This window comes from Montipora foliosa, chromosome 7, assembly GCF_036669935.1.
Source record: "Montipora foliosa isolate CH-2021 chromosome 7, ASM3666993v2, whole genome shotgun sequence".
Lineage (NCBI taxonomy): Eukaryota > Metazoa > Cnidaria > Anthozoa > Scleractinia > Acroporidae > Montipora > Montipora foliosa.
The window spans coordinates 31,254,200-31,276,980 of record NC_090875.1 but is presented as its reverse complement, the minus strand read 5'-3'; the positions used below and the strand labels follow the sequence as shown (position 1 = coordinate 31,276,980).

At 39.0% G+C, this 22,781-nt stretch overlaps 2 protein-coding genes across 2 annotated transcripts; both read right to left on the bottom strand.

Annotated features, from left to right (window-relative positions):
- Positions 1-12,819: 12,819 nt before the first annotated feature.
- On the bottom strand, positions 12,820-13,698 carry LOC138010092 (melanocortin receptor 4-like). The gene has a single exon (XM_068857051.1). It carries the CDS (start codon positions 13,696-13,698, stop codon positions 12,820-12,822), a length of 879 nt encoding a protein of 292 aa, XP_068713152.1.
- A 6,021-nt stretch (positions 13,699-19,719) lies between these two features.
- On the bottom strand, positions 19,720-20,580 carry LOC138010091 (melanocortin receptor 4-like). The gene has a single exon (XM_068857050.1). It carries the CDS (start codon positions 20,578-20,580, stop codon positions 19,720-19,722), a length of 861 nt encoding a protein of 286 aa, XP_068713151.1.
- Between the last annotated feature and the right edge of the window lie 2,201 nt (positions 20,581-22,781).

Sequence of the window (22,781 nt, the reverse complement as noted above, 5' to 3'; positions counted from 1 at the left end):
CTTAAAGAATGAGACATTTAGTACTCTTCAGTACGCCATGGACTTTGGCACTATAGCAAAAGAATCTCTTAAACGAGTTTCTAAATGGGCGGCAAAGTACTTCACCCATCCAGCGTCCTATTATCCAGTTCCCTAAACAGGAATGTTGCTCGGTGACATCAAGTTTATGTCGCCACTCCCATCCAAGACACTCCCCAATAGGGAAGAAAATGCAATGCGGGGATGGGTTGACGACTTTCGCCCTGTGAGGCAAAGAACTGTCCGATCTGAGTCCACAAAGGAAAAAGCAGGAACTTTGCCTCCTGCCGTCTATACAAAGCAAGCCGAATCTATAACAAGAGTATTCTTTAGACGTGATCAAGAAATAAGCGCAGATCTCCCAGATAAGACAGATGCTGAAGGCCCGAATGTACACGTGCTCAAGGGCGTATCTTTAATCAGCTTTGTTGATGATAGTACCATCGAAGTTGTCCACGCAACTAAGTCAACTCAGAAACGGACTTAGACGATACTTTGTTTTTCGATGACGAACCTGATCATGTAACAAACAAGCCAGTAATAACAAGATCGGGAAGACAAGTCAAGGCCGCTGCGCAAAGTTTTTGATGTTTAATCACCGTTAGAAATGTAAGTACATATTTCGTTGTGCCCATAGTTAAAACTCATAAGAATGCAAACATAGTAGAGGGAGACCACCAAACTATGATGGAAACAATGAAAAAAAAAACAAACAAACACATAGCTCTCAGATGCTCAAAAAATAACATGAAGAATAAATATTTCATTGTCTTAATTCTGACATTCGTTTTTATTGTTTAGCACCACTTAGCCAAATTAAATACACTAATGTTTTTGTTGTTTTCCTTGGCTGTCTTTCTCGGGGCCTTGAACATGCATTGCAGGAGACGTTTTTTTTTATTATAAAAATTGCATTCCTACTACTTTATTGTGCCTGGATTCTGATTAGACTGCCTAGATTTGCTTTTTCATTATTTCAGGGGTCAGTATCGTCAGTGCCCCCGGTTATCAATGCCACTCTTTAGAAAGGGGGGACAATATTTGTTGTTGTTGCGAAGTTTTTAACAGTAATACGTGTATGCTAATCTTAGTTAACCGTGCCGAAGAAATACTAAGCGTGCACCGTGAAATCGCGAAATTTTTAACCGTGTGTCGTGTTTGCTACACCCCCATTGAGACCATATTTGATTATCGACAAAAATTAAACAAAATTACAGTACGCAAGAATTAAGCACGTTGAGGGAAAATTTGTATTGCAGCGGCAATTATCTCTAGCCAAATAGGCGACATGTGGGCTGGAAAATGAGCGAAAAAGCGACATCATTTCTCAAATTGAAGCTTAATTATCTCTCAAAAATGCATGGCTACCCTTAATTTCCTTTTTGGATACCAAGAGTACTTACTAAGATCTACTTTCTCCGGATAGTTTTAAACCGCGCAATAATATCTTTGTATTAGTAAGCATGGGCGATAGGAAATGCGAGTATCTGGAGATGCGCAGAACGTATGCGCAATAACAATAGTAGGCACCGTCTTTAACAAATACACCAATACATCACTACCGTTTCTTGTTTAACCGGAGAATTAGGAAGCAGATGTTCGAAGGTGGAATAGCTGTTGAGTTGTATCCCTCAGTTATCGAGTTCCAGACGTATAAAGCTTAAAAATAGTTCACTTTAACATCAGAAAAGAACCAATTCACCGTTTTTGTTGAGAAAAGTGTATGTCAGGCAAAACAAGTTGCATCTCGGTAGCCTGAAAGTTAAGAAATAATTTGTCTGTGTTTAAATAAAGAATACACCAATACATCACTAACGTTTCATGTTTAATATCATGGGTGACAAATTACTCCTTAATTTAGGCGCGAAATTTCAGCGTTAATTTATAATTCCACAAATTACAAAATTGCCATGGTAACATCTCTTGTATCTCGATCAGAGCCAAGATGGCGTCTAGGTTTAAGACAGTGACCATTGAAGAAGTTACGAAATTAAAAGAAGCGGCAGAAAATTTAAATACGTGAAAGAGCACAATTAACTGGGTGAGAGTTTTTGAGAAGTGGTGTGACGAAAATAGCCTTGAGACAAACCTGGAGATGAGTCTTCCCGAGCAGTTGGATAAAGCACTCGAGCGATTTTACAATTACAGTTGTGAGCGTAATATATCACCCACGACATTAAAAGGTAATCAAATGGTTTTCTGTGAAATTAGGAAATAATTTCACTTTCGTTTTGTCAAAATTCTGATAATTTCCCTCGCCTAAAGGCTCGGGAAATTTTCAGAACTTTGACAAAACGCGCGTAAAATAATTTCTTAATTTCACTCGTCGCCATTTGATTACACATACTAACCGGAGAATTAGGAAAGCAGATATTCAAAGGTGTAATAGCTGTTGAGTTTTATTTCCCAGTTATCGAGCTCCATAAGTATGAAACTTAAAAATGGTTTGCTTTAAAATCAGAAAAGAACCAATTCACTGTTGCTGTTGAGAAAAGTGTATGCCAGGCAAAACAAGTTGCAGCTCGGTAGCCTCTTTATGACGAAATCGGCCCAACAAACGTGTCAAGATTAACACCTCTCTCTTGCTCTGCCATCGAAATAGGAAAAAAAAAGTTTCAGTGAACTATTGAATTACGCTCTAAGTGTTCCATATTAAAAAAAAAAAAAAAAAGACAAAACAAAATTCATCGACTCAATGAATGACAAATACATGACATTTGAATATTCATTTTAGGACAGCATCTGGAAAACTACGGCATTGATTTAATTTGCTTAAAGTTGCGAAGACAACTCCCAAAAACTAACTTCCGAAAATCTTGCCAACTACAATCGTTGAAATACTGTGGTTCCCATGGCATAAAGCCAGACCACTCGTTACAACTGACAACTCGCTACAAGTCCATATGAGCTGGATACCAGTCGTCGAGATATTAGCCGTCCATTACAAAGACAATTTTGATATTTGAGAGAAACCTCCTATTGCAGCTATCACTTCTGTACACGCAGAAAATGACAGTTTATTTAGATACCAAAACCGTCAAAAAGTCCACAGAAATATTGAAACTGGTTGTTTGCCATTCCAAAAAAACGTAAATCATAACTTATAGGCGAAACACAAAGTTGAAGAGAAGTAAAAAGTTATATCTTTTGTTTTGTTTTGTTTTGTTTTGTTTTTCTTTTTTTTTTTTTTCTTTCAAATACAATTTTACGCCACATTTAATTACATTACTTTGTAATTTGCTAATTGCGGAAAGTGCAAGCTTACAATTATACATCTTATTCAAAAGTGACCGTCGTTTTAGTATTCTCTCGTTTAATTGCAAATTGACCCTTTCGACCTCGTTCAACGTTAAACACTCTCTCGAATTTTATGTTTAAAAGCGAGGCCAAAAGGGCCAATTTGCAACGAAACAAAATAATACTAAAATGACGGCCATTTTGGAACAAGGTGTATGACTTGTTTCCCGGGGAGTGTCAATATTTATCTTTCTCAATTTTTTCCGACAGCAGCTGCATGAGTAGCTTTAACAGTCACGGAGTTAAGGCGGCTTTCGATCGAAAGGATCATATTGCAGACTGCTTAGCTCTTTCACCAAGCACAAGCTTTTGAAAATAATTTGAATGTGGAAGGAAATATTTGCAGATATCTGTGAAAAAAGATCATTGCTGAGACTACACGGTGTTGGTTAAATTCAGACTTGAAGAAAAGATGGAAAACGAAGAAAGTGTAATCATAGTAAACTGTGTTGTAAACATTATACTTGCTTTCACAGCGACCATTGGAAATGTGCTTGTGCTGCACGCAGTGTGGAAGAAACCAACGCTTCGTTCGCCCTCTATCCTATTACTATGTGGTCTGGCGTCAACAGATTTAGCTGTTGGTTTAATCGCGCAACCCGTTTTTATAGCAAGTAGCTTAATTAACTTGTACACTCGATCGGAGAGACTGAAACTGACGTTTGAAAAAGGAACTAAGACCATTGCTTTCTCTCTTTGTGGAGTGTCCCTAGGCATAATTACAGGAACCAGTCTTGACAGACTCATAGTCATTCTGAAGCCGCTGCAGTATCCCAGCATCGTTACTGTTCGGAGAGTTACTTGTATTCTTCTAGCGATTTGGGCAGTTTGTGTAGTAGGAGGAACCATCCAGATTTGGGAGGAAAGAATTCGATTACCTTCAATGGCCTGTTGGATATTTATCGGGTTTTGTATCTGCGTTACATGTCACGCAACCATTTTCAAAATTGTTCGGCGTCATCGAATAGAAATTCAAATTCAGGCTCGAGCGTTTGAGGGAGCTGATACCACCGCAAGTATGGCCAGCCTTCAAAAATCTGCCCTTAGTGCATTTATATTCTTCATTGTGCTCGCGATTTGTTACTTTCCTTATCTCCTTGTTTACATAATTTATTTAAACCGTGATATAAGAAACGGTACTCTTGGCAGGTCTCTTGCCACCACAGTTGTCTTCATGAACTCGGCTTTAAATCCATTTTTATATGGTTGGAGAGTACCTGAGTTAAGAAATGCAATGCAACAAGTGTTTCGTGCCAAGGAAGTAAGACCCATGATTTCTCTCGTTTGACCAAGTCAAACTAACTCGTAAATAAAAACTAGTACGAGAGTAAAAACAGTCTAGAAGAAACACATAGCAGTTTTTAGGATTGGCGCTTGTCATGCAGGAAGTGTGTAAAATACAAAAATTCAAATTAACTCAACCGCGTTAAAAGTAGCTTAATTAAACGGAGGCAGCAAACTAGCTATAATGAAATGGATCATATATGAACTGCAGATTTGAATTCAAGTGAAGCTATGATCCTCGCAGTTATAAACGCAATTTTTGCAATTGCGTAAAGAATTCACAAATGACCAGCTCCCAACGTCAGTGGCTTCATTGCTCAGTTGGTTAGAGCGTCGCGCCGGAATCGCAAGGTCACGGGTTTAAACCCCGTTTAAGTCCTGAAGTTTTCAGGGTTCTCTACGAAAAATTGCGCTCACAACTGTGAAGATCATTGCTTCACTTGAGTATTCCGTTCATTCCAAAAATGGAATAGGTCCGCAGAAGAACACGAATACTGTCTATTCCGGTTGTATTTGTCTTCCGGAATCGTACCAAGAAAATGTGCCTTGAGAGTTATCGGCCAAAACTCCTTCTTATGTCTGGAGGCCGAATGTGTGAGTGTCATTGGTGAAAAATAGGCACGCAGTGCGTACGTGTGGTAGAACAGTAACACAGCGCTTTATTCCATATTGACCACTGAGCTGCGTTTTGTCTTCCAAGAGATTCAAGTTGTCTTTGCGTAATATTTAGCCCTATTAGTACACGATATTTTTTTGGTATCGTAAATCATTATAGTGCCATGGTAGATTTCTTAGGTAAATAGCCCCCAGAGAAGACATGTAGTGACTAGTAAAATGCTAAACCCAGAAAGATTGAAGAAAATAAAAGAGAATTGAGAAACATTGGCTTCGAGGCTGGCATGCTCATCATTTTCAAGTTCCTTTACAACTTCTTTTTAACGTCAAGGTTAAGTGTGCACTCTGAGCGTCTGACAGCTTTCTGAGAAAAAAGTTAAGTGAAGTTTAACCCTGCACGGCGGGGTTGGTATCTGGATGGGAGACTTCTTTGTACCAGAAATTCTAGTTTATCGCTCAAAAATGGGAACTAAGCAAGGTACAGATTTAATAATTGCTAGACTGCTTTTTAACAAAACAAATATTGATGCAAAAGTAAGTAGATATTGATATACAGTTTTAAGGAAGAGCAGAAGAAGGTTTTCAGGAAGTCTCGTTTGAGAATGAAATATTTTGCCATCAATAACAAAATTTGCGACATGAAAACGACATAAATTTTGAACCGCGAATAGAAGAAGTTACTATCAGCGAAAAACACTTTTGGAGATTTTTGCTACGTTCAATTCTTCTGTTGGACTTTTGGCTACACAAGTAAATCGCAAAATCGAAAGTGACATCGAATTCAGCGGGCGCTGTGATCAAGTTACCTTGCGTGTTTATAGCGAAACAAAGGATACATCAGTCTGTGTTAAATGTTGGCAATACACCGGGTTTTTGTTTTTGTTAGTTAAGTTTCAACTGTTTGTGGTAGTGCACTGTAAGTACGGGCTCGCCAAAATACAGCGAGACTCTTAGGTGAGGCAAAGAGTTGAGTCCGGATTGATGGCTTCACCTTGCATTTTCTGATATCCACTAGACCAACGAGGCAATCTCCTGGAAAGTCGGAATTTTTTAGAGTATTGGAAAATAGTACCCAGAAAAACAATTGAAAGTTAACCGTCTTTAACGGGGTTTTTAGACCTAAATAATGTAGATCAGCGCGGCTTAGCTTAGAAACGATATATCTCGTTGAACAAAAGCTGTAATTCTGCCTGTTTTCATTCTTTTTACAGCGGTAAGCTTGTCAATACTGACATGGGATATTGCGTCGTGTAATTGTTACGAAATTTCCGATGTCAGTTTTAGGAATGGAAATTAGTGTTGAGCGTTTTGATTGCCCAATTCTTTTGTATTATAAAACTGATTGGACAACCGTAGTACGTCACAATTATTCAACTTGAGCCCGTGATATGGTTACGTACTAGTCACATTGTACGGACGTTTATGACGTCATGGCTAAAAAGACAAATTTTCGTTCATCGATGGGATACCATATTTTCTTAAGTATGGTGCTCCGCGCGAGCTTCGCTATTAGGGAGCTTAAGCAACAACAACGGCGACTGCAACAGGAACGTCATAAATCTGCATATTTATTGTGCAAAAACAATAAGTTTACACGCCCTGCACGTGCGTTTATCACTTTTGTCCATTTCTTTGCCATCGTTGGCAAAAAAAAAAAAACAAGGTGATATTGCCAAATTTGAGGTGTTATCAAGAACGTCAGCACTTAAGAATGAATTTTCATTTTCTCCCCTAAATTAAATGTCGTTCAGACGACATCAAGACAAGCGGATGGCAAATTCGAAAATAGCTTTTCGGACCCGAATAGCTGTTGGGATTATCGAGAAACGAGACAAAGGGCGAAAGGCGCCCGCCTCAAATCTAACACGGTGGCTCGGAGAGCGATCGCAGAGTCTGAACGTTTCTCTCAATCCCTAGCTTGACGCTGCACTTGCATTTCAGGCCTCCGCCCATTCTTAATAAAAGAGTTGGACGGCCCACGGTTTCTTTTCTTTTCCCACTTCAATTCATCGCCCAAACGCTAAGCACGGGAACCAGAAATTTAGCTGAAAGAGATTACAAGAGGAAGCCGTGAAGTAAAATACGTCACGAGAAAACGAGGTTAGTAAAATATTCGTTATATTTATTGGCACTTGAATCAAGCAGGATAGATTGGTAAAGCGGCCGTAATGTGAAATATGGCTGGCTAAACTGGCGAATCAAAACGCGCGTACCATCGAGGAAACTACGAACTAGAGCTTATCGTAAATCACAAAAAGGGTTCTTAATATATGTTTTATTCAATGTACAATCTAACCATCATGTTTAATACGTATGACAGCTGTCAATCAATTAATCACCAATCCGTATTTCCTAGCCAAGTTGAGGACATCCTCTTCCGTCAACCCCAATGCTTCCACCTTTCGTTGTAAATACTGCAACAGATCATTGACAGCTGGAACAAAAAATAAATTCAAAATGAACACATTAACGTCTGGGAGTAGAGCAGAGAACTAAAACATTCATCTTCTTTCCTCTAGCAATCGAGTGTGTAGGATCGTCTAAAAGAAAAAACTGACCGAAAAATATAACGATTTCGTAGCGTCTTCTTAATAAAGAAGCTGTTTCTGATCACTCGGCAATTTATTACTTTTGTTGCAATTTCCTTGCTAGAAAAGTTCTTTGTTTTTGGGCAAGTTGATCGATTTATGTTACTCCAGGCAAACGTTTTTTCCAATGGCTCCTTTTCAACAGTTACATGACGTTATAGGAACACAGTTCATTGGCTGATGCTACAAACCCGTTGCGACGCAATAACCCACTTCAAGAGAAAATTAGGGGACAGAGAGGGAGGCTCCCGGTCCAGCCCTTGAGATATGTCATGTCCACGAAAGTTTTATTTAGGCGAGTGGAAGTCTGTCTTCCGAGACGTCCGCATGCAGGCCAACCTCGGTCTGATGTTTGAAAGAAAAGGAAAGATTTTTTGTAATGGCGGACGAAGTGGACTTAACGTTTGTCGATGAAAAAGACTTTCAGAAACGCGGAAAATGCTTTTTCTGGTCTGATAATTCCAGCTGGGAAATAAGTTCTACTATTTTTGTGGACACGAATGACTCGCTGGCTGACATCAGTGAATTAAACGGAGGACGCGAGTCAGAAACGAATAACGAAGGCGACAGTTCATGGCACGACGACAGCGATGTTAGCGATCAACAGTTGGATGAAGATCACACCGAGGAAGCCTCGACATCTTTTTTCATCAGCCTTCCACGTGCCCCGCCATTTTCTCTTTTCACTAAGAACCTGAGGGCAAGGCAAGACTGTATGCGGAGTCTTGGAATATAGACTTCCGCTAAAACAAAGACTTTTGCTCGTCTAAAAATAACTTTCGGGGACATGACATATCCCGGCCAACGCCCTGAGCCTCTCTCTGTCCCCTCATTTTCTCTTGCCCACTTTTGATATATTAAAATTCAGTCCAAACAAAAGCCATCATCTCGAGGGTCTAGGGAATAAATATAAGGATTTTTACGAGTTTATTTCCCAGAGCCTCGAGATGATGCCTTTTGTTTAGAACTGAATTTTGATATATCGCAAGTGGGCTATTTACATAACACAATGTTGAGCTCCGACCAGGTTAGAAATTCAACTCTTGCGGGGCGCGTTACGGAGTAGAACTCGATTCTTCTTTCTGAAATGGTTTTTCTATAACTTGTCTCGATAGTCCCCAAAGCCATTCGGGTCCGAAAAGCCATTTACGAATTTGCCATCCACTTGTTTTAAAGAGGTGGTCTTTTAACATATTTCCAAGTTAAACTTAAAATCTCTGCGTTGGTAAGATATTTTGGGAAGTTTCACACCCGGAAAAGGCCCGAAAAGTTTCGGGACGGTCGAGATACGAGCCCCTGGTCCAACTTATAGCACACAGTCACACCCTTTGAACAATTCTTTAAACGATTCTTCAGTTAATATTAGTTACATTTGTATGGTTGCATGCAAGAACCAAGCCTGACTTCCCTTTTTGCAATTTGCTTGAGTGGAGTGTCGAATCGCGAAAGTCAGTGGTTGCATTTACATATATCTTTAGTCAGTAGTATCATGTGAAATTTTTACGAGTCTCGCTGTATTTTAACGAGCCCTTACAGGGCGATTCAAAATACCAGAGACGGGTAAAAATATCACACTTATCTACACAGTAAAATCGTCTAAGGTATTTATTATCAAGCTTTTTTGCACCATTTTCTAGCAAGTGAATTGTAAACAACCGAGAACGTGTGACAGATTTGTACGTCACAGCCAACACCTCAACTAGTCAAACCGGTTTTCTATTGTACAAATATCGTGGAGTATTTGTACTTGTTTCGTGCGTTTTCTGTACAATAACTAATACAAATGAATATTAAATGTCTTTTACGGTTTATGTGTATTATGTCGACAAAAGATGAAAGAGAACATCCACTCCAACAAATAAGTAACGTTAAATCAGGGGAAACACTATTTACAGTAAAGGTTGTTTGAACTTTTTTCAAAGAAAGCGTTTGTATCTGAAAAAAAAAAAAAAAAAGAAAAAGGTTTTTCAGAACCGGTGATTTTTGTTTTCAAATTTCAACGTGTCACGATTGCCTATTGTTGTAATACAAATCCTCCTTGAGCCAGAACATTAGGGCAAGTTGCTGCATTATCCATAATTTTTCAGCAACCCTATAATAAGTTGAACGTTTGAAATAGGCACGTAGTATTAGAATAAACGTAGAATAGGATTGTAGAATAAATAGATAAAGAAATGTATCTAGCGATGAATAGTTTAACGTCAACTGGACGTTGCCGATACGTGAGATCTGTGTTGTTCGAATTCGTGTTTCTTTGACAGTCAGTGGAGTCATGACAATTCACTAGTCTTGAGTTGTCATCACTCTCACCCTTCCCTCCCTATTCCACACTTTCAGACAACTTTCTAAATCGTTAGCGGATAAATTAAGTGTCTTTTTACGTACAAATGACCGTGGATTTCGATCGGTTTTTGTGGTAGTGCACTGTAAGTGAACTACCATAAACATTTAAAACAAAAAACAAATTAAAATTAGAAAAACAATAACCCGGTGTCTTGCCATCATTTTGACACAGATGTATCCTTTGTTTCGCGAGTAAACACGTAAGGTAATATGATCACGGCGCCCTCTGAATTCGATGTGACTTTTGATTTTGCGATTTACTTGTGCAGCCAGAAGTACAATAGAAAAATTGAACATGGCAAAAATCCCCGAAAATGTTTTCCCCTGATGGTAACTTTTCATATTCGCGATTCCAATTTTATTTTGTTTTCATGTGGCAAATTTTGTTGCTGATGACTAATATTTCATTCTTGATGGACACTTCCTGAAAACTTCCTTGTGTTCTTTCTTAAAACTGTATATCAACATATACTTACTTTTGCATCAATATTTGTTTTCAAAAAGCAGGCTAAAAATTATTAAAGCTATACCTTGAGTAGTTCGCATTTTTGAGCGTTAACCTAGAATTTCTGGCACAAAGAGGTCTCCCATCCAGGAACTAACCCCGCAGGACAGGCTTTAACTTCAGTGAACTTTTGTCTTACAAAGCTCCCAGACGCTTAGAGTGTACACTTAACCTTGAGCCCAAAATAAGTTCTCAAGGAACTTGAAAATAATTAACATGTCTGTCTCGAAGCCAATGTTCTCGATTCCATTTTATTTTCTTCAATCGTTCTGGGTTGAGCATTTTCCTAGTCACCACTTCTCAAGAGGTTATTTACCTAAGGCATCTACCATGGCACTATTATGATTTACCAAACCAAAACAAAATCGTGTACTATTAGGGCTACATATTACGCAAAGACAACTTGAATCTCTTGGAAGACAAAACGCAGCTCAGTGGACAATGTGACATAAAGTGTTGTGTTACTGCTCTACCACATACACGCATTGCGTGTCTATTTTTTATCAATTCGCCCTCTGCATATAAGAACGAGTCTTCGCCGGTAACTCTTAAGGCGCGTTCTTTTGGTGCGATTCCGGAAGAGGAAGACACGGAGTAGACGGTATTCGTGTTCTTTTGGGACCTATTCCGCTTTCGGAATAGTGTCATTGATGCAAAATAGGCACGCAATGCGTACGTGTGGTAGAGCAGTAACACAGCGCTTTATTCCACATTGTCCATTGAGCTGCTCCCGATAACACAACGAACGGAATGACAGAAATACGATTTACTCGGAATAGAGGACTTTTTCCCCTTTATTATATAGCCTCATCTAAACACCCGGGGGAGGTGGGAGAATGCTCGGCTTTTATGCAAACCCTCGACCACGTCTCGGGTTTATATAACTGTCTCGAATTATCGCAACATCCCCTCGTGTTTTGATGAGGCTATGTAAACACGGAAAAAGTCCTCTATTGCTAATATCTACATCTTTTAATCCGAATAAACAATATACCTACAAGAATAAGTAAAGACTAATTAAACCGCCTATAAAATGATCAATCATTGCGTGTCTACTATCCGAGGAATGGAATAATATCGTTTCCTGCGTTTTTTGACATCTCGTTTTTAAAACAACAAAATAGTGTGGTTAACGAGTGATTGAATATGATTATTTCAACTTAGTCGTTAAAGAAATTGCATGATCGAAAAACAAGAAGATGAGCCTTGTATGTTTGAACATGCATAAGGATAGTTAAACGCGCCCAATAGAAAGGAAATGGAAGACAGTCGGTTTCATTGCCAATGAAATTGGTTAATGTCTCTGGAGGTCCTCCTGCGTGTCTTTTGTATTCCTGTAAGATCCTGACAGGGACAACCTTGGTTGCCCTTCGATCGGAGAAAGGATATTATCCCGCTTTAGTCATCAACTGGAGTTGTCTTCCGTAGTCTACAAAAAAAAAATTTACGTGGCTTTGCAGTAGCTAATTTGAGTGGAGCTATGATCCTCGCAGTTATGAACGCAATTTTTGCAATTGCGTAAAGAAGCTTAAGAAATTCAGGATTTCAACGGGGTTTGAACCCGTGACCTCGCAATACCGGTGCGACGCTCTAACCAACTGAGCTATGAAGCCACTGACGTTGGGAGCTGGTGATTTTTGAGTTCTTTAAGCAATTGCGAAAATTGCGTTCATAACTGCGAGGAAGATAGCTTCACTTGATTTCATATGCCCAGTTCATATATGATCCATTTCATATACCATTTCATCGTTGATTCTTTCCTTACGGGAACATTGAAACTCACAAATGACCAGCTCTCAACGTCAGTGGCTTCATAGCTCACTTAGTTAGAGAGTTGCACCGGTAACGCGAGGTCATGGGTTCAAACCCTGTTTAAGTCCTGAATTTTTCAGGCTTCTTTACGTAATTGCAAAAACTGCGTTCATAACTGCGAGGATCATAGCTTTACTTGATTTCATATCCGTAGTTCATATATGAGCCATTTCATAGTAGCTATTTTGTTGCCTCCATTTAATTAAGCTGCTTTTAAGACTGTAGAGTTAATTTGAATTTTTTTGTATTTTACAGACTCCCTGCATGACAAGCTCCAGTCCTAAAAACCGCTATGTGTTTGTTCTAGAGCGTTTTTACTCTCGTACTAATTTTTATTTACAAGTTAGTTTGACTTAGTCATACAACGGAATTAGTCGATCTTGCTTCCTTGGCACGAAACACTTGTAGCATTGCATTTCTTAACTCAGGAACTCTCCAACCATATAAAAATGGATTTAAAGCCGAGTTCATGAAGACAACTGTGGTGGCAAGAGACCTGCCAAGAAGATCCTCTCCTCTTTCACGGGCTAAATTAATTATGTAAACAAGGAGATAAGGAGAGTAGCAAATCGCGAGCACAATAAAGAATATTAATGCATTGAAGGCAAATTTTTGAAGGCTGGCCATACTTGCGGCGGCATTTGCTCCCTCAAACGCGCGAGCCTGATTCTGAATTTCTATTCGATGACGCCAAACAATTTTGAAAATGGTCGCGTGACATGTAACGGAGATACAAAACCCGATAAATATCCAAGAGGCAATTGATGGTAATCGAATTCTTTTCTCCCAAATCTGGATGGTTCCTCCTACTACACAAACTGCCCAAATCGCTAGAACAATACAAGTAACTCTTCTAACAGTAACGATGCTGGGATACTGCAGTGGCTTCACAATGGCAATGAGTCTGTCAAGACTGGTTCCTGCAATTATGCCTAGGGACACTCCGCAGAGAGAGAAAGCAATGGTCTTAGATCCTCTTTCAAACGTTTCTTTCAGTCTCTCTGATCGAGTGTACAAGTTAAGAAAGCTACGTGCTATAAAAAGAGGTTGTGCGATCAAACCAACAGCTAAATCACTTAACGCCAGACCACATAGTAAAAGGATAGAGGGCGAACGCAGCGTCGGCTTTCTCCACACTGCGTACAGCACAAGCATATTTCCAATGGTGGCTGTGAAAGTAAGTACAATGTTTACAACACAGTTTACTAACATGATTGCACTTTCTTCTTTATCCATCTTTTCTTCAAGTCTGAATTTAACCAACACCGAGTAGTCTCAGCAATGATCTTCTTTTTTTCTGATCTTTTCACGGAAATCTGCAAACCTTTTCTTTCACGTTCAAGTTATTTTCAAAAGCTTACGCTTGGTGAAAGAGCTAAGCAGTCTGCAATATGATCCTTTCTATCGAAAGCTGCCTTAACTCCGTGACTGCTTAAGCTACTCATGCAGCCGCTTTCGAAAATATTGAGAAAGATAAATATTGACACTCCCTGCGAAACACGTCATACACCAAGGCTATTTTGGCCATTTTGGCCTCGCTTTTAAACGTAAAATTTGAAAGATGTTTAACGTTGAACGAGGGCGAAAGGGTCAATTTGTAATTAAACTAGAGAATTCTGAAATGACGGCCACTTTTAAATAAGATGTATTGTAAGCTTTCACTTTCCGGAATTAGCACATACCATGGTAATGAAATTAAATGTGGCGTGAAATTGTATTTGAAAGAAAAAAAAAAAACAAACAAAACAAAACAAAACAAAAGATATAACCATCTTTTTACTTCTCTTCAACTTTGAGTTTCGCCTACAAGTTATGGTTTACGGTTTTTGGAGTGCAAACAACCAGTTTCAATATTTCTGTGGACTTTTTGAGGGTTTTGGTATCTAGATACACTGTCATTTCCTGCGTGTACAGAAGTGATAGCTGGAATAGGAAGTTTCTCTCAAATATCACAATTGTCAATGTAATGGACGGCTAATATCTCAAGAACTGGTATCCAGCTCATAGGGACTTGTTGCAAGTTGTCAGTTGTAATAAGTGGTCTGGCTTCATGCGATGAGAAACACAGTTGTCTTCGCAAATTCGTGGAATAGTCTTTAAGCAAATTAAAGTCAATGCCGTAGTTTTCCAGATGCTGTCCTGAAATGAATATTCAAATGTCATGCATTTGTCATTCATTGAGTCGATTTTTTTTTTTTTTTAATATGGAACACAGAGAGCGTAATTCAATAGTTTACTGAAACTTTTTTTTGCCTCTTTCGATGGCAGAGCTAAAGAGAGGTCTTAATCTCGACACGTTTGTTGGGCCGACTTCGCCATAAAGAGGCCGCTGAGATGCAACTTGTTTTGCCTGGCATACACTTTTCTCCACGGCAGCAGTGAACTGGTTCTTTTCTGATTTTAAAGCAAACCATTTTTAAGTTTTATACTTACGGAACTCAATAACTGGGAAATAAAACTCAACAGCTATTACACCTTCGAACATCATTCTGCTTCCCTAATTCTCCGGTTAAACATGAAACGTTAGTGATGTATACGTGTATTGGTTGTTTAAACACAGGCAAATTATTTCTTAACTTTCAGGCTACCGAGATGCATCTTGTTTTGCCTGGCATACACTTTTCTTAACAGCAACGGTTAATTGGTTATTTTCCGATTTTAAAGCAAACCATTTTTAAGTTTTATAATTATGGAACTCGATAACTGGGATATAAAACTCAACAGCTAATACACCTTCGAACATCTGCTTCCCTAATTCTCCGGTTAAACATGAAACGTTAGTGATGTATAGGTGTATTGGTTATTTAAACACAGGCAAATTATTTCTTAACTTTCAGGCTACCGAGATGCAACTTGTTTTGCCTGGCATACACTTTTCTCAACAGCAACGGTTAATTGGTTATTTTCTGATTTTAAAGGAAACCATTTTTAAGTTTTATACTTATGGAACTCGGTAACTGGGAAATAAAACTCAACAGCTATTACACCTTCGAACATCTGCTTCCCTAATTCTCCGGTTAAACAAGAAACGGTAGTTGTGTATTAGTGTATGTGTTAATTTAAACACGGGCAAATTATTTCTTAATTTCCAGGCTACCGAGATTCAACTCGTTTTGCCTTTATGCACTTCTCTCAACAGCAACGGTGAATTGGCTCTTTTCTGAGATAAACTAAGAATAGAGCCAGGATCCGAGCCAGGATCCGAGCTAGAATCCTCCCTTTGTGCGCCCAGACTGTTTGCGCCTTTGGTTTTTCCGCCATTTTGATCACGCGATTTGATTCTTCTTTTTGTCAAGATGGGGGCAAGTAGAGGTGAGCCTGTGCAAATCGCTGTCGTTTACATTTTAAATGCCCCTTTTGTTTGCTGTCCCGATCTTGGGACGAACAACTGGCATAAAAGACAAGTCTTGACTTGAATATATATAAATACATAAACTTTGGTGCTATCCAAAAAAATCAAGAGTTCGCTTCCTACGCGTTACTCCACGTGACTTGTGACTTTTATTATATTTTTAGTCCAGGGCCCCTTTAAATTCCAGCCTCGTGGCTAAATGGGCCACCCTGAGGAAATAAAATTTACCTTTCCTTACCTTACCTTAAAAAAGCGGAAACACAAACAAGGAAACCTGGTTATGTGATATGTCATGTTAAAAATAGCGGAGAAAGATCATTGTAGCTCGAATCCTGGCTGGAATCCTGGCTCGGATCCTAGCTCGAATCCTGGCTCGGATCCTGGCTCGAATCCTAGCTCGAATACTGGCTCGAATCCGTGCTCGAAGTTTACGTATCCTCTCATTTTGTTGCTATCCATTTTACTTTAAAAATGGACGAGGATCAATTACGAGGGCGGTATATATAGTAGTCAACATTTAATTGTTCGAACATTGAAAATCTTCTCTGTGGCTTTTATTCTTTTGTCTCGATTTTAGTTCCACGCATCACATATACATTCTAGCAATCTCCAATTGAAAGCTATTCCGACACTTATTGAGTGTTTGCTAAGTTTTCTGAGTGCTTATACAGCCCCAGTCTTATCATTTGAATTATAATAAGGAATATTTTTCATTTAACGCATTCTGTACCCTTTGAGTCATTTTACAGTCTACGTAAGTGCAAAGGTGATTTTTCCATGTGTTGATATTCTGTGTTTATACAGTCCATTGAAAAATGTGAGCCCGTCTGGTTATCTTTATCAACTCACATTCAAATATAACATATCTTTTCTATAGTGCTTTTGTCGACAATCTCAACTTGACAGTATTATGAATAAAAGAGTGCAATATGGATCTCAGCGGGGGACTCCAGAATATTCAGCTATTGCAAAATAGTTTAATCTATGCCGCCTTTACATTCGAAGCAACACAATTAACAACCAATTAATAACAATACGAGACGACTTATCTTTAGCCATATTTCTCAACTTGAGTCCTTCAAAAAGCTGTGGGGAAAACACTCTCTAAAATAAAGTTTGTTTGAATATTTTTTGTGGTAGTGCGCTGTAAGTGTAAGTGCACTACACACTATGTCACCGGGTTGTATGAGTATAAGATTGTAAGGTGACAATAGGCCCGCAGCGCGTGCATAACTCACGAACATAAACAGGTCTGTTGAAATCATGCTTTAGTTTCAACAAAATGAGCTCCAAAATTGGCAAGAATTTGTGACGCTGATGAATAATAAAGCAGCTGCTATTTCCAAAACGATGGAATTACCTGGTGATAAATAACCTTATCTAGGAAAGCAAATTTTGGACTTTGCCGAAACAATGGTCAACCTCAAGAGATGGGCTAATGTGATCTTTGTGTTGCATTCGCACATTTCTTGTCAATCTTTAGAACACTTAATGGAAAGAGAAAAAAACAAAGTAACAAAACAAAAACCCGGGTTCTGCCATCATTTTGACACAGATGTATCCCTTGTTTTGCGAGTAAACGTGAAAGGTAACATGAAAACGGTGCCAGATGAATTCGATGTCACTTTCGATTTTGCGATTTACTTGAGCAGCCAAAAGTACGATAAAAAAATTGAACGTAGCAAAAATCTCCCAGAATGATTCTTGCCAAAAGTAATATTGTATATTCTCTGTTCAAGATGTATGTTGTTTTCACATCGCAAATGTTGTTGCTAATGCCAAAAATTATATTTCATTCTCGCTCGTCACTTCCTGATAACTTGCTTCTGCTCTTCCTAAAAGCTGTGTATCAATATTTACTTACTTTTGCATCAATATTTGTTTTCCAAAAGATTTTCTGGCACAAAGTGGTCTCCCATCCAGGTACTAACCCCGCCAGACGCTTAGAGTGCACCCTTACCTTGAGGTGAAAAAGAAGTTCTAAGGAACTCGAAAATGATTAACATGTCTGCCTCGAAGCCAATGTTCTCGATTCCATTTTATTTTCTTAAATCGTTCTGGGTTGAGTATTTTCCCAGGCACCACTTCTCAAGGGGCTATTTACCTAAGGCATCTACCATGGCACATTATGAATTACCAAACCAAAACAATATCGTGTACTATTAGGGCTACATATTTCGTAAAGACAACTTGAATCTCTTGGAAGACAAAACGCAGCTCAGTGGAGAATGTGGAATAAAGCGCTGTGTTACTGCTCTACCACACGTACGCATTGCGTGTCTATTTTTCATCAATGACACCCAAACATTCGCCCTCTGCATATAAGAACGAGTCTTCGCCGGTAACTTTTAAGGCGTGTTCTTTTGGTGCGATTCCGGAAGAGGAATACACGGAATAGACGGTATTCGTGTTCTTTTGGGACCTATTCCGTTTTCGGAATGAACGGAATACTATTCTGCTTCCGATAACACAATGAACGGAATGACCGGAATATGGTACACTCGGAATAGAGGACTTTTTTCCTCTTTTACATAGCCTCATCTAAAGACCCCGGGGAGCTGGGAGAATTCTCGGCAATTATGCAAACCCTCGACCACCTCTCGGGTTTCCATAACTGTCTCGAAATCTCGCAACTCCCCCTCGTGTTTTGATGAGGCTATGTAAACACGCGAAAAGTCTATTGCAAAAATCTATATGTTTCAGTCCGAGTAAAAAATACATCTACAAGAATAAGTAAAGACTTATTAAACCGCCAATAAAATGATCAATCATTGCGTGTCTACTATCCAAGGGATGGAATAATATCGTTTCCTGCGTTTCCAAAACAACAAAATAGTGTGGGTGACGAGTGATTGATTATGATTATTTCAACCTACTTGTTAAAGAAATTGCATGATCGAAAAACAAGACGATGAGCCTTGTACGTTTAAACATGTGTAAGGATAGTTAAACGCGCCCAGTAGAAACGAAAGGAAAGACATTCGGTTTCATTGCGAATGAAATTGGTTAATGTCTTTGGAGGTCCTCCTGCGTGTCTTTTGTATTCCTGTATGGTCCTGACAGGGACAACCTTGGTTCCCCTTCGATCCGTGGAAGGATATTATCCCGCTTTAGTCATCAACTGCAGTTGTCTTCCGTTGTGTACAATAAAATTCCACGTGGCTTTGCAGTAGCTAGTTTAAGTAGAGCTATGATTCTCGCAGTTATAAATGCAATTTTTGCAATTGCGTAAAGAAGCCTGAAAATTTCAGGATTTCAACAGGGTTTGAACCCGTGACCTCGCGACACCGGTGACACGCTCTAACCAACTGAGCTATGAAGCCACTGACATTGGGAGCTGGTCATTTGTGAGTTCTTTACGCAATTGCAAAAATTGCGTTCATAACTGCGAGGAAGATAGCTTCACTTGATTTCATATGCGCAGTTTATACATGTTCCATTTCCTATAGCATTTCATCGTTGATCATTCCTCACGAGAACATTAGAACTCACAAATGACCAGCTCCCAACGTCAGTGGCTTGTGAGATTAGTTGGTTAGAGAGTCGCACCAGTATAGGGAGGTCACGGGTTCAAACCCCGTTGAAGTCCTGAATTTTTCAGGCTTCTTTACGTAATTCCAAAAACTGCGTTCATAACTGCGAGGATCATTGCTTGATTTCATATCCGCAGTTCATATATGCTCCATTTCATATACCATTTCATAGTAGCTATTTTGTTGCATGCCTCCATTTAATTAAGCTGCTTTTAACGCTGTTGAGTTAATTTGAATGTTTGTATTTTACAGACTCCCTGCATGACAAGCTCCAGTCCTAAAAATCGCTATGTGTTTGTTCTAGAGCGTTTTTACTCTCGTACTAGTTTTTAGTTACGAGTTAGTTTGACTTGGTCAAACGACAGAATTCGTCTATCTTCCTCCCTTGGCACGAAACACTTGTAGCATTGCATTTCTTAGCTCAGGAACTCTCCAACTATACAAAAATGGATTTAAAGCCGAGTTCATGAAGACAACTGTGATGGCAAGAGACCTGCCAAGAAGATCCTCTCTTCTTTCACGGGCGAGATTAATTATGTAAATAAGAAGATAAGGAAAGTAACAAATCGCGAGCACAATGAAGAATATAAATGCACTGAAGGCAGATTTTTGAAGGCTGGCCATACGTGCGGCGGCATTTGCTCCCTCAAACGCTCGTGCCTGAATTTGAATTTCTATTCGATGACGCCGAAGAATTTTGAAAATGGTCGCGTGACATGCAATGGTAACACAAAACCCGATGAATATCCAAGAGGCAATTAAAGGTAATATAATTCTTTCTTCCCAAATCTGGATGGTTCCTCCTACTACACAAACTGCCCAAATCGCTAGAACAATACAAGTAACTCTCCGAACAGTAACAATGCTTGGATACTGCAGCGGCTTCAGAATGGCAATGAGTCTGTCAAGACTGGTTCCTGCAATCATGCCTAGGGACACTCCGCAGAGAGAAAAAGCAATGGTCTTAGATCCTCTTTCAAACGTTACTTTCAGTCTCTCTGATCGAGTGTACAAGTTAAGTAAGCTACGTGCTATAAAAATAGGTTGTGCGATCAAACCAACAGCTAAATCAGTTGACGCCAGACCACATAGTAATAGGATAGAGGGCGAACGAAGCGTCGGCTTCCTCCACACTGCGTAAAGCACAAGCGCATTTCCAATGGTCGCTGTGAAAGCAAGTACAATGTTGACAACACAGTTTACTAACATGAATGCACTTTCTTCTTTTTCCATTTCTTCTTCAAGTCTGAATTTAACCAACACCGAGTAGCCTCAGCAATGATCTTCTTTCTTTCTGATCTTTTCACAGAAATCTGCAAATATTTCCTTCCACGCTCAAGTTATCTTCAAAAGCTTGTGCTTGGTGAAGGAGCTAAGCATTCTGCAATATGATCCTTTCGATCGAAAGCCGCCTTAACTCCGTGACAGCTAAAGCTACTCGGCGGCTGTCGGAAAAACTCAAAAAGATAAATATTGACACTCTCTGCGAAACACGTCATACACTTTGCTCCAAAATAGCGGCTATTTTAGTATTACTTTGTTGCGTTGCAAATTGGCAATTTAGGACTCGCTTCGAAAGTGCTTTTAACGTTGAACGAGGGCGAAAGTTTCAATTTTCAATTAAACTAGAGAATACTGAAATGACGGCCACTTTTGAAAAAGCTTGCAATTTCCGCAATTAGCACATACTAGGACAATGCAATTAAATGTGGCGCAATATTGTATTTGAAAGAAAAATGAATAACAAACAAACAAAAAAAAGAAAAACAAAACAAAACAAAAGAAAACAAAACTAAATCGCTTGCCACACGTGCAGCACGATTACTTTTCCTCTTTTAACCATTAAAAAATTAAAGTGCCCCTGTGATATAAAAAATCCCTTTCTTCAGAATTTGAAATTGTATTTGCTTAACACCTGACTGGCAAAATTTTGAGCTTTGATTTTTATCCAAATTGATTTGCTTTCATTTCAGTTTACAGTGTCCCCAATTATTGCTCCAGCGCCATAACGACTAGCCACTTAAATAAAGTTCCATTCCTTTCATTTCCTTTCCTTTTTCCATTGGTTCCAGGCTTAAAATTTTAGCGTATGAATGCAGAGTATAAAATATGCAAAACGCGAGTTAAAAGATCTGAAAGCCCAAACTCCCGTGCTGCATATAAATTATGCGGCATATAAATTATTTCATTGTTAAACTAGTTAGCCTTTGGTAGCTTCTGGTCGTTGCTGTGTGGTTAATTGCGTTGGATGGAGTAGAACAAAATTGTTGGGTGTTTTGTGACTCGAGTGTCTGTATACGCAAGGTATCCGAACACGAGCGTGTTCAATTTGGTCGCCGTGTTAAAAGAGCCCTACTGTATTTGTATCGTCATGGATTTTTGTCCAAGCAATAACTTCATGCGCTTTCTTTGATCCTCTTTCCTCTCGCAATCGAGTGTGTAGCATCGTTTAGAAGAAAAAAAATACTTCCCGAAAAATACAACGATTCCGTAACGTCTTCTTACTAAAGAAGCTGTTACCGATCACTCGGAAATGCTGTTAATTTTTGTTGCAGTTCTTTATTGTGGGGCAAGTTGATCGATGTATGTTACTCCGGGCAAAGTTAGGCGCGGTACGTACGATTGGTGCAATGTTGCTTCCGAAATCAAACTTTAAAACAAAATAATAATGCAAGGCTGGTTGTACGGCTGTGAGGATATACATATGTTATTCACCGACTGGGAGGTCCGTATAGGGAAAAAATGTGCCCGCGGTCTTGAGTACGGCCCGAGGCCGCAAATATCTATACGGACTGACCTAAGCCGGTGAATAACGTATTTATTTTTTCTGCTATTTTTTTCTGAAAATAAACCCAGACAAACTGGTTTGCAAAAGGTCTTTCTGTGCGCTCTACGTCGCACTGTCACAGTTGAAATAAGCTAATAACTGAAAAAAGTGCTCCGTTCGCAAAGCTCTGAGAGAAATGATAGATAACGATAAAACAGAACTTCAACTATCTCTTGGTGTAATAAATATATATATAAAAAAACTGTTATATTCCATAGCAAGCACAGAGAAACGTGTTAAACAAACTAAACAATGATGTTTGAAAAATTCGTACAAACAGGAGAATAATGCTCTACGTATTAAAATTCTTTGTCTTGTTGAAAATGAAACGAAAGTTCTTAAAACAGGAGGAAAAATTTTAGTGGAAAATACTCAAACATCTGTCTCTGCCCTCATATCTCATTATTTGAGCTCTCTGCTGAGCAGTTAGTCGTTTTAGTTCAACGACATGTCAAGAAAACCAGCAACTTGAAAACAGCAAACCAGCAAAGTGTTCTAAACAAAATCATGTGAATACTCGCCTTTTTGAAGAATAACCAGGCCTATTATTCCACTGCTGATGTTTTTCCTTCTCTTTGCAACGGTTAGTAAGCGAAAATTTGCATTT